This window comes from Alexandromys fortis, unplaced genomic scaffold (genome assembly GCF_014885135.2).
Source record: "Alexandromys fortis isolate MF-2015 unplaced genomic scaffold, M_Fortis_MF-2015_v1.1 scaffold_9, whole genome shotgun sequence".
NCBI lineage: Eukaryota > Metazoa > Chordata > Mammalia > Rodentia > Cricetidae > Alexandromys > Alexandromys fortis.
In genome coordinates, this window is record NW_026067892.1 from 21,247,599 (window position 1) to 21,260,630 (window position 13,032).

A 13,032-nucleotide genomic window follows, 5' to 3' on the forward strand; every position below is an offset into this window, starting at 1 on the left:
TTGAAATGGTTTGTCCATTGTGTGGAGATGTCTCCTTGTTGAGAGGTGAGGACACCACTTCTCTGTGGGTGTTAGGACACATATTTAGAATTTATGCTAGTTCACTAAAGTGGCAGTTACAGGTTCACCTCTGAGAACCAAGACTTCACTATTCCCCGGCAGCTGGCTGTGTCCAGTTCCAGGCATGATTTCCCTCTTGTTGAGTGGGTCTGAGCTGCAATCAGAGCTGTTGCTAATGACCAAGGTATGAATGCCGCTACTGACCCCTTAGGGTTGTTGTGCCATGCTGGTCGTCGTTGTTGCTCATAGGCATCATAGCTGGGTGGGACTATCGGTTATGTCCCTCCTCTGAAGCTCCCATGTCACCTTCTGGTACTATGAAAGCCAGTCCTTGAGGAGGCTTTCAAAACAGTTCTGGCTCAGGGGCCTCTGGGTCCCGTGTCGGATGCTGAGAGGGAGAAATAGTCTTCTTCAGAGAAGAGCACACCAACTGGCTATCCACTACCAGATGGTCAGCCCTGAGGACACACACCCAAGTAACAGTATAGTTATATACTTATGAATGTGTGTATATATATACACACATATACATATGTCCATGTAACAACGAGCCATGACTTTGGAAGAGAAGCAAGGAAGGGCCTATGGGAGGGTTTGGACAAAGGAAAGGATAGGGAGGAAATGATCTAATTATGCTATAATCTCAAATAAGAAAAGAAATAATTAAAAAAAAAAAGGAAAGCTATCTAAGCAAGCCAGGGAGAAAAAGCCAGTAAGCAGCACTCCTCCATGGTCTCTGCTTTAGTTCCTTCCTCAATTTCTGCCTCAAGTTCTTGTTCCGATTGTGACCTAGAAGTGTAAAATGAAATCAACCCTTTTCTTGTTTGTTTTGGTTCTGATGTTTTTCACAGTAACAGACGCAATGTGGGGCCACATCTTGACTGAGAAGCCAGTCAAAGCTTTGTTTTAGGGGTACATCCTGTCCCGGACACTTCTGCTAGCCTACCTGTCTGCCTGGTGTGGGGCAGACCTGCCTTTCTGCTGTCTCCCTGTCTCTTCTCTTCCCACCCTGTGCTCCAGGACACAACTCTTCATGGCTCACGCATCTGAGGGCCAGAGAGAAGAGCAGAGCTAGAAGTCTGCCCTCGTCTATAGTAGGCAATTCTGGACGACGAGGACTTTAGTAAGTCTGTGTACTCTGGAAGGGAACTAAAGAGACCACGACTTCTTGCCACAGTGGAAGCTGTAGTTGCTTCTTATTGTCTGACTAGTTGACATCCAACACATGCTTGGATGATCACGTTAAACTTCACTGCTGGTCATTTATTGGGTTCCTCAGTGGCCCTGATATACGTAGAGCCCATGTCCCCCTGAAGGAACAGAAGGTGGCAAGTATGAGCCTTGGGGGGCTGACTTGGGCATGCAGGCAATTCTTGCATGGCGGTTTGAATGAGAATGGCCCCACCCCTGGCTCGTCTATTTGAATGTTTAATTCCCAGTTGGTGAGCTGTTTAGGAGGGCTTAGTTGGTGTGGCCCTGTTTGAGGAGGTGTGTCACTGGGGGGTGGACTTTGAGGTTTCAAAAGCCACACCAGGTTCGGCCTCTGTTTCTCTGCCCGCAACTGGCAGATCAGATGTGAGCATTCAGCTTCTGCCCCATTACCATGTCTGTGTGCCTGCCTGCTGCCATGCTCCCCACCACGATGATCATGGATTAATCCTCCGAAATTGTAAGCGAGACCCCAGTTAATGCTTTCTTTTATAAGATGACCTGGTCATGGTGTCTCTTCACAAGAATAGAACACTAAGACAGTTCTCTCAACTCTGTCCCATCCAGGACCTGACTCCCGCCCACTCTCGGGCTCACATCTTCTGCCCCAATTGCATTGTTCCCACTATTGAGACACACAGCCTCTCCATGGTCATTTTTATTTAAAGACTCAGAAACACAGGCATCAGAGTTTGCCACTACTGTCAATTCATCCAAAATTACAGACTGACATTGGTGTATAATAGAAACAATGTGGGCTTGGGGACATGTGCTTGCACGCTTGTGTGTATGTGTGGTGTGCAAAGTACAAGGGCTTCCGTGTCTACTGGAATGATTTTGGAGTGCCCAGCCTTATATTCACACCCCAACACAGACCATCTTGTCTTATCTCTATTGTTCCTTCCTTCAATCGTCTTGGGGCTGGACTGTCCTGTCTCCATGGTGACCCTCAATTGAAGGGCTAAGAACTATTCAAGGAAAACCACCTGGCCACCAAATGGTATCGTATGAGTAAGAAGCACATGCCATTGGCCAGGATAGAAAGTGAAGTTTCTAGATGGGCTGCTGGCTTCACATTTTGGTAGCCAAGACATGTGTCCTCAAAGGTACACCAGGAAAGGTACCTCTTTTCTGTTTTGGACTGTGGAATACATGGTTTTGAAAGTTAAAGGGTTTGAGAGTATTCAAAATACTCAGACCATGGGGCTCATTGTGTATTTTTAAGAGCCCCACCTTGGAATGAGCCCTAGAGCCCTGTTTCCCTCCCAAGATAGTTCCTGTGTAAACCCAGGACTTTGTTAGGAGAGGGTCCCCCTAGTGTTGTCTAAACCTTGCTACTTTCCTCAGTATTCTATCACGCTGCTACCTCCTCACCATCACGAGAAAGGAGGACAGGCCAAAGTTGACCTGTTGACTCCAAGTCGATCTTGTTGAGGAGGGAAAAGGGGACTTTGATTGTCTGGAAACCAGAGTTAGCTCTGGCTCCACTGAAAACACGTCTCTTCCAGGATATAGCCTGGTATACCTCCCTGGTGACAGCATGGATTTAACCATACACAGATCTGTGCACGGATGGGCAAGTAGTTTAGCAGTGGCAGTCACTGACCCTGCACACAGGGACCCCTATGCCTAAGCTCACTGGCTCAGAACAGTTTTCTTATGTCCAGTAAGTCTATTATCATGGAGGAAGAGACTTTCCCTAGGCGTCATTGCTTTCATGTGGTGATCACGCCTAGTTAAATCATAGCCTTAACTAGGAACGTTGAGGGTGAGTGGTCCTTATTTTATTACAGAAACTAGCGATAGCCCCTGATACCAAAGGCTGGCACAGGGCTGGGTGGTTTTGTAACAAATGGACACAGAGGTTCACAGATTGATATTTTTGAGGCGGAAAAAAAAGAGTGTTTCTAAGTGTACCACTCACACCTCTTGATGGCCATTCAGGGAACCTCCTGGGAAGCAAGCTGTGGCTCCAGTGAACTTTACAGGAAGGCCTCAGGGCCAAAGAAACCATCCTGTTCCCTTGTCCAGTGTCCCCAGGCCCTGGAAGCCTGGAGTCCTGAGCTAGACTCTTATTATCATGGTGCTTTTGGTCTCTAGCAGATGGAATTTTGCCTGGCCTGATATGGGAAGTTACTTATTTGTTTAAATGGAGACAAAAACCTTTGCAAGGTAGCGATCTGAGCTGTTGTAAAAGCTGCATTTTGGCAGCAAGACACACTTTAAGAATGCTATTTTTAGCCATTCTCTCTAAAGCAATCAAAGGGAGCTTCAGGGGTCAGTGTGTGTGTGTGTGTGTGTGTGTGTGTGTGTGTGTGTGTGTGCTTTCCCGCCACACAAAAAGGCAGAATAAATTCCTCAAAACGTTTCCATTTTTTAAAAAATCATAGTCACTGCTACATAGACGGAGCATGTGGTTTAGGCTATTGCCAGCAGCTGGGAAAGACCCCCTCCGACTCCACGTGACCGTCTCTGCAGACTTTCTCCCTCACCTCATGGAAGCACCGGGCAATGTTTAGATTTTACAGACAGGAATTCCTCAATATGCTCCCAACTTCATATGGGAAATATATAAAACTTTCCTTTGATGTTACCTCAATTTCTTTCCTCGAAGTTTACCCAAGTGATTTCTAGTTTTACAAAAATCAGCACCAGATGCATGAAAAATATGCAGTGTCTGACCTATTAGAAATATATAAAGTTTAAGACTGTACGTTAAAAAGGTGCCATAAGAAGGAAGCAATGCAGAGACAGTGGTGGCAAAACCAAAATGTGTTCCTTATCATCCTGATAGGAGACAAAGCCATAAGGATTCTGTGGTACCCAACAGGACCCCACTGGACACCTTGAGAGACTCAGAGCCCTTATGTGAGGCTCCTCAACCACAAATCCCCTGTGTGTGGGGCTTGATGGCAGGTGTCAGAGGTATATAGAGGAATGATGCCCAGGACAGCTGGGGAAGTTACTCTCCATTGCTGTCAGCCCTAGCACACGGCCCCACTCTACACCCAGACTCCCAACCGTGCACCGTGCCTTAGCTGCTGGATGGCATAGTAGTGCATTTGTCTACGTGGGCAACTTTTTCTGTGGTACTGGTCACTGAGACTCATGGCATGATCTTGAAGGACACTCGTGTGCTTTCGATGAGGGTATGGCCGTCACAAGACGACATCCATATGTCACGTGAGGGTATGGCCGTCACAACCAGGACGGCATCCATATGTGCTTTCAACTAGGACTTCAAAACCACATCATCACCCCAATCTGGCTGTTCTCGACAGGTGCTTTAGAAAGGCCCTGGGACCTAGGTGACAAGGCTTCCTCTGCTCACACAGTGCTTTCTTGAGTACCCTCTCCTGGAAGGCAGAACTGGACATGAGCAGTGGCCTTCAGAAGCTCTCCACAAAGCTTCCTGGGAAGAGGCCCGTGCGGCCATTCCGCTGCAGAGTCCCCTTGAACCAGCCGTCTTCATGTTTCTTGTGTACGAAGACGATATCACCTTCCTTTAGTTCAATCTCTGCTTCACTCTGTGGAGGGTAGGAGACCACCACACGGTACCTGGGAGGACAGAAGGAACAGCATGTGATGGGGGGGGGGGGCTAGGTTATCCGTCTTGTGCCCTGGAGCCTACCCATCCACTTTGAGCTCTCTATCCCCTCTTCTCTCTGTGTAAGTTCTTACAGTGGGGGATTACTTTGCACATTTTGTAAAATTATCTTTTTAAAGTTTTCCCAAAGCTCTTCAATTTGCCACAGAATCTCCCTTGGAGCCATTGGTTAGGGAGCCTCCCAGGCATCTAAAACAATACAGGCAATTGCCACTGCAGTTGGCTGCCACCAAAAAAGATGATCACGTGCTTTAATTGTACGACACAGGAAAACCAGGCTGGAACTGATGTGGAAGCGTCTTCCCTATTGGCTAGCACTCAGTATTGCAAGGCATGTACTATGCTGGGTGCTACAGGGAGAACAGTGACCAGCAGCCTTGCTCAGCTACAGGCCTGGCATGCTACACTACCAACTGGCCAAGCAACGTGCGTCAACTGGTACAATAGCGCAAGTCTACAATGGGGTATTTCCTGCTCGGAGTTGAGCCCTGCTCTGCAAGAAGGAAATCACATCTTCTACTGTAAACCTGGCCAGAAGCCAGTGGCTGGAGAAGTCGTAGCCACAGTTCCTGTTCTGTAAGATTGACATGACATAGTAATCAAATTGCCTTCTGGATAATTATAGTATTAATGCTTCTCCCCAGAGGTTAATGCTGTTATCAGCTTTGGTCCAAGAGATGCTTCTTCTCCCAAGGGGCAGTGGTCATTGCAGAGACGCGCACTTGGTCACAATGCTCAGAGAGTAGGTAACGGCTGAATGCTTAGCCGTAGGTGAGATGTCTCCTCCTCCAAGGCTCAGGGGATATTACAGGAGTGGCAGGAAGAATGTAAGAGCTGGAGGGGGGGGGTCAGAGTGCTGTGGAATGCTGTCTTTTGGACATGACAAGACTGCAGCACTATTTAATATTTATTTATTTTGAGACAGGGTTTCTCTGTAGCTTTGGAGCCTGCCCAGGAACTAGCTCTTGTAGATCAGGCTGGCCCCGAACTCACAGAGATCCGCCTGCCTCTGCCTCCCCACTGCTGGGATTAAAGGCGTGTACCCCCCCCCCCCACTACAGAAAGGTGTATAAGAAGCAAGAACATTGCATCTTTTGCTTGCTTGGCTTTGCCCTTGGTGCCGCGTTATCGGCTTTGTTGCAGTGGGAGGGTATGGCCTTGTTGGAGGATGTGTGTCCCTGTGAGGGTGAGATTTGATGTTTTTTTGTGCTTAGGATACAGCCCCGTATCTCAGTCAGCTTCCTGTTGCCCACAAGATGCAGGACTCTGAGCTATGTCTGCATGCATGCTACCATACTCCCTGCTATGATGATAATGGACTAAATTTCTGAAACTAAGTAAGCCCTCTCAATTAAAGGTTTTCCTTATAAGAGTTGGCGATGGTTATGATGTCTCTTCTTAGCACTAAAAACCCTAACTTAGACAAAAGGCAGGCTGGGAATAAGAAGTATGCCCCAGGGCTTGGGTAAAGGGGAACATTTGATAAGCTTGATACCTGGCAAACTCCATTTTGCCCAGTCCTCAAGAAGGTTCCAGAACTTGGGTGTTAGTCCTAAAGAGAGGACACAGAGATTAAAAAACCCTCACCTCCTTACCTCTCTCTGGGCAGTGGCTTAGGTTCAGGGCGGATGGAAGCCATGGACAGAGTTGCTTGCCGAGAAGGGGACAGAGAGAAATTCAGATCCAAAGAGCCGGCTTTTCTGTGCAGTGGCTCCAACCCAATGGCTCCCTGCATCTCACTCTCTATGGGGCAGGAACCTGCCCTGCCGTGGACGGTCAATGGGGACACTTCAGGGCCCACGGCACCCTGCAGTGAGGTATCCAGGGCCGACTGGGGGTCGTGCGTTGGAGATATAGATGGTGGGGAGCGGGACTTCTTCTTGGTGGATGCTCCAGCTAGCAGCTTCAGCAGCCCGCTCTTCTTCTCCTTCTGCAGAAACACACACAGTTAAATGGGTTATGTTAGTGTCTCTGGGAGGACCGACCTATGGAGAACACTAAAGATAGTCCTGTTAATCTAGTCAGAGGAAGACAACCAAGACAAGCCTGAAAACTCAAGTGTTGTTCACTGCAACCTGGAAGGAGCATCTCACAAGGCCCCCCCCCCCATGGGAGGGTTGCTGGCTAGGGATCCCACAAAACAGCACTTCCCCGTGATAAGACCTGTGCGGGAGGAACCCGGTCAGGATGAATGCTTTGGTCTGTACAGATGTTCCTAGTGGGGCTTCTCGTGGATCTGGACCATTCTGTGGCCTGGATCTTCTGAGAGGAGTTCTGGACAGTCTCCATGTCATATCCTACTATTATTTTTCCCTAGTATTAGTTTTTAAAAATTATAGAAAATCGCAGGACTTTGAGCCCAGCTGGGAGGGTAACTATTCTTCACAGGGCACCCAGACATACAGTCCCTCATCCAAGGATGAGCTACAGTATATGTCTTTGGGGCAATTGGTTAAGAATCCTTGGGCATTTAAACTTTCCTCCACACAAACAGCAGTGGAGTATGTATATGTGTGTGCATGCATGTGTGTGTGTGTGCATGCATATGAGTGTGTGTATATGCATGTGTGCACAGTGTGGGCATATAATATATATCTGTATAGTGTGTATATGTATATTTGTGTGTATATAATATGTATATAGAGTGTATAATATATGTGTATATATATGTATAGTATGTGTATAACATGTGTGTGTATATATAGTGTGTATGTATGTGTGTATATTGTGTATATGTTAGTATATATATAGTATGTATGTGTCTGTATATTGTATGTATATGTGCAGTGTGTATACATAGTATGTGTATATGTAGTGTGTATATATAGAATATATAAAATATATACTGTGTGTATATAGTGTATATAACATGTATATATAGTGTATGTAGGACGTATGTGATGTATATATATGATGGGGAAGCTCAACCAATCACATCTGGTTAGGGTGTGGCCGCCTGGAGCCCAGGTAGAAAAACCGGAGTAGGTAGGTGAGTGCTCTCTCTACTCAGTGCTCGCTGGATCATTTTGGACTTTGGACCTCCCATTCTTGTAGCGTGAGTTCTGCTCTTCCAGAGATCCTGAGAATATATATATATATTTTATGTGTGGATCCAGTGTTGTATAATTGTGATTTTAAGTCTCACGGTGTGTAATGTCACAGGTCTATCTGGCCAGTAACTGAAGCGTGGTCATCTGAAGGCTTCTGGCTTTACTGATGTGCAGTTTTTGGGGTGCTTTGTTGTCTGGGTGGCTACCTGGACCGTGATCTTCCCCGTCAGCAGCCAGAGGGCCATGAGCCCACATCCTGAGCTCTGCACAGTGTCACGGCAGGTCACGAGGAGCTGCTGGGTACTGTGTGTGAGAACTGAAAAGAAGCTGTCTGCAGGATTGACTGACTAGAACTGCAGGGCTGGGGACAGGCTGGGATGCTGCAGGTCCAGAGGAATTGCCTTGTCCTAGGCTAGCTTTATCCCCTAGAACAGCCATTCCTTGCCCACCTCTGTGTTAAACGATCTAATGTCCTGTGACTGATGGATACAAACCTTTTGGAATCTATTAACTTAGCAGACCACTGGCTCCCACCAGTCCAAAGGCTAAGAATGCCATCAGACAGCATCTTAGGCCTACAGAAAACCTTCTCCCATCTGCTATGAGCACCTCTCTTAGACACTAATGTATTTTAAACTTACCTTGATTTGACTTCCTTTGCTCAGTAAGATTAAAACTTATGAAACTGCTTCCACATTGGAACATGGACTTTAGGATAATCCAAGTCTGTGTTCTTGGGAATGGTCACTCAGAGTGGCTCCAGAATAAATTATCTCTTCCCTTTAAGTTTCCCCACCCCCATCAGCTCAGGATCCCCCTACTTAAGAGAACATCATACAAAGCAACCTCCAGTCAGTCACTCCTCTGTTACTCCTCCCTACATGGCTCAGGACACCCGAGCTGGCTTTTCTTCCCGCACATGCCCATGTCAGTCCCAGCGTAGGGCCTGGAGCACTTCATGTCTATTGCTCCTGCAGCCACATAGCCTCGCTTCTTCCAAGAACTTTGCCTACATTTCTTGTGCCTTGTGCCAGGCCCTGGGAGCTGGATGGGAAATGGAAAATGGAACCAGAGTCACTAGTTAAATGCATGTTGAGTTGGAGCATCTGGCCTGCTGTCTGGGCTTAAGGCGCAGTGTTGCCAAGCTTATGTATACCCAGGCCACCTTGGGGGTAGAGCTGGAGAGGGCGGTGTCCTCAGGAACAGTCATGGAAACCGCAGTGAGAGCAAAGAGGGGAGAGGATGCTAGCCCCGGTCAGGAGTGGAAGGACTCCAGGGTCTAAGGAGGGGGCAGGCTCCCCGAAAGGACAGCAAAGCTTCCTCAAGGGGCAAAGTCTGAGACAGTTTGAGTGGTCCAGATGTGCTTCTAAGTGTCCTCCAGCCATCCAGGATGCAGCCTGCAACATTCTAAGAGCTGCAATAGGTCCATGGTGTGTGGAGGGAAGCCGGGTCCACCCAAGTGTCTAGCCTAAGTCGATCACTTACTCTGAAGGTGTGACCCCCCCTCCCAGTGTGACAGGTGAAATCTAGCAGCCAACAAAGGCCCTGATGTATATCCTCCCCGCCCTCGACCACCTCTGTGTCTTCATCCATTGGGTTATCATTTGCCCCTTTCCTTTTCAACATCCCCTCTGGAATACAAGCTTTGGAAGGGGAGGGGCATTTCTTTTTGTTTACCACAGCACCGCAGAGCCTAACGCAGTGCCTGGAACACAGCAGGCACTCAATACTTGTGCACATAGTGCGCTGAGCTCAGCATCAGAGTTGTTAGGGTGCCTGAATAGAGAAGACACTTGGGCTCGTTCACAAGGCACTCCAGGCTGTGACAACCTTGGTGTCATGTGCAGTGAACCGGAGGACAAGTCCCTGCTACCTCACCCTATACCACTGAGATTCTTGGTGACTACCTCCAGCTTTAATGGTATAGATTGGAAAGGGACAGGGTGGCCACGTGCATGGGTAATTTTCCCGTCTCAGTTCTTCAGGACGAAACGTGACTCACGATTTTCTGAATTTAACTTGGACAAACACTGATTTCTTGAATACAGAGATTTCTCCAAAATGTTTGCCTTCTGGAGTGGGAGTCTGCCAATGCCTGCAGCATCTAGTAATCCCTTTGCTGTGGGAGCCCTCAGAATAGCAGCCGTCACGCCTGTGCAATGCATGGAATATGGTGGCAGATGTTCTAAGCACTTCCTGGGGAGTCATCACATATGATACTGATAAGGATTAACCAAGAGGCACTTGGCTATATGTGGTGGGGAAGGATTCATGACTCAGTTTGGGAGGAACATAGGGGAGATATCAGATTTCACAGGAACAGTCTGGACTGAGGGTTTATGTTTCAAAAGGATGGACTGTAGGGTTTCGTCTTGACAGTGGATAAATTAGAGTTAACAAGCCTGGCAAGATGAGAATCCCATGTTTCCAACCAACATTCTGGATTCTTGGAATCCATCTGAACCCTTCTGGAATTAGGTCCCTTATCCTAGCAGCATCTCTGTGTGGCCAAAATCCAATCAGGGGACCAAGGGCTCTGGCCAGGGCAAAGGGCTGGAGGGTAATGGACTGGGCCAGGCTGGGGCCTTCAGCAGGAGGTGTGCCGGAAGCTCCCACTGTGCATATGAAAACATCTCTCCCTCTAGAGCAGCAGCGGTTCTCAACCTGTGGGTTGCCTAAGACCATCCTGCATATCAGATATTAAATCATATTCCTAACAGTAGCAAATTTACAGTTACAAAGGAACAAGGAAAACAATGTTATGGTTGGGGAGGTCACAGAGACATGAGGAGTGGCATTGAATGGTTGCAGATTTATGGAGATTGAGGACCAACTCCGGAGTCTTGGGAGGGAGGTGAATTGAGAGCTTTTGAGAAAACTGTGTGCACACACGCTCATACTTGCATGTGCACACTGTGCACACATGCTCACACTTGTACATATTCAGTGTGCACATATACCCAACCCTGGACACACATACCCTCTTAATCTAGTTACCACCTGTGCTGGAGGAGTGGCTCAGCGGGCCTGAGTTGTTCAGTCCCCCAGCATCTGCATGAAGACTCTGTAACTCCAGTTCCAGGGGATCTGACACCCTTTTCTGGCCTCCACGGGAACGGGAGACACTTGGCACACACATACATGCAGACAAAACAGAGCACAAATGAAATAAAATAACAAATTAAAAATATAAAAATCCCCACCTGGAACTCCAATATTAAGAGACTGGGGTGGAGGCTAGGGATATAGTGTGTGTGGGGGGGGGGAGTAGGGAGTGGGTAACGCACTTGGCTAATATGCATGAGCCCCCAGATTCCATCTCAAGCACTTCAGGAGATTTTTGGTGTTAATTGATACTGCACTGCAAGACGTACAAATTGTAAAATATTTTTTTTTGGGTTATGATTAAGAGCGAAGCCTTAATGTCTTTGTTTTGTGTTGTCCCTCTATAAAAATTCAGCCAGAAGACAGAGACACTTAAAGCTTAATGACTCACTGCTGATGGGCCAATCAAATGGTAGGAAATTGCCACATGGGATAGGATTTGGTGTTTAAAAATACCAAACTTTTCAGGGACACTATGCATTTCACCAAAATTCATTCATTTAGCTCCTTCATTTTTTGAGACGACATTTTACTATGTAGCTCAGGCTATCCCAGAACCTGAAATCCTCTTGCCTCATCCCCCTTAGTAGCTGGAATTATCAGCCTTCACCACTATACCTAGCATGAATACATACGTATGTGTACATGCGTGTGTACACACACACACACACACACACACACACACACACACACACACACGGTCACCCTCTTGGTGCAGTGCCAGCATGTTGGTCTGATAAATACATGCTGTATGTGTGTATTGTATGTTAACATACACTGCTTGGTCCTGCTGGGGTGGAGCTTCACTAGCATCCACTAGGCAAATGTTGCTACTAGCTACATCTCCAAAAGATTTCCTTTACTAACCTACGTAACCCCTCAGATTTACCATAGGGATTTTTTGTGGCAGTATTTTAGCTTGGATTGTCTGCGTACATACCAAACACTGGGTCTGATGAGCACTGCCGGAGGCCGACAGCTGCAGACAACCCTTCCCGATGGCCTACCTATTGAGAAGGTGTCTGAAAATGTCCTTACCCCCTCTCTAAACTCTTTTTGCTTCTTTCACACTCTGTCTGCTGAGTCAGTCAAACTGATGAGTTATTCGAGACTTGGGAGGTGGGGGTTGGCACAGAGTCAGTCAGGGACTCCTTCCTACCACCGCGACAGGGAGCGAGATCCAGATGACCCAGGATAGCCTCAGTCTACAGAGTCACAAGCCACCGCTACGAGGTGACGGTCATATAACCTAATAACAGCGATGCTGATGCTGATAGCTCATCAGTGCCGATAACAAAGGACCGAGCAACAGCACTCATCTTCTTCCTGCCAGGGGCATCCGAAGGCATTTCTGGGAGACCCCAGAGTAGTCTCAGTGAAAGGTACTCAGGTTGTGTTTTGACCTTGGCGGCCTTCGAGAACCTGCATATCATCCAGAAAGCCCAGAAACAGGCCTACAGGCTGCTGATATGGGACCCCAGGGAGGGTAGGGCTGGAAGCAGGCTGGTCCAGAATTTCAACTTTTGTTATATGTTCTGTATATTGACTTTCTGCCGTGAACACGTGATGCTTTTTCATAAAGGGGAAACGCGAAAGGGGGGGATTTTGCAGCCTGCTCCTGTGAGGACGATGATGATAGGTGTGAGCCAGAGAGAATTTCTACTGTTAGCTTACAGAGCAGGCTCTGGTCCCCTATGAGGGGCAGCTGCTGGAGGAGGGGGACAGAGAGCCCGACTGCCATGAAGGGAATGAAAGGGAGGCCTAGTAGGTAGTGTGGTCCAGGGTCATAAGGTGCGGAAAGAGCAGATTTAAAAACCAGGTGCTTGCATTTGGAGGGTACCTGCCAAGGGGCTTGGTGTCCTGTAGTGAGAAGGAAGGGGTTGGCACACCTGCCACCTCAGAGGCTGACCAAGATGCTACAGTGAGTTGTGCGGATGGAAGGAAGGCAATGCTGTTGAGGAGCTGAGCAATAACAGAGATGACAGGGACAGAGATGATCAC

General features: G+C 47.7%; 1 protein-coding gene across 1 annotated transcript in view; it reads right to left on the reverse strand.

The window, feature by feature from the left end:
• Nucleotides 1-1,565: 1,565 nt before the first annotated feature.
• Nucleotides 1,566-13,032, reverse strand: part of Sh3rf3 (SH3 domain containing ring finger 3) — a 255,973-nt gene continuing 244,506 nt past the window's right edge. Inside the window, exons 9-10 of the mRNA XM_050138107.1 lie at nucleotides 6,472-6,806; nucleotides 1,566-4,827 (exon numbers count right to left, since the gene is read on the reverse strand). Coding sequence (XP_049994064.1) covers nucleotides 4,659-4,827; nucleotides 6,472-6,806 — 504 coding nt within the window. The 3' untranslated portion in view covers nucleotides 1,566-4,658. The remainder of the gene's footprint in view (nucleotides 4,828-6,471; nucleotides 6,807-13,032) is intronic.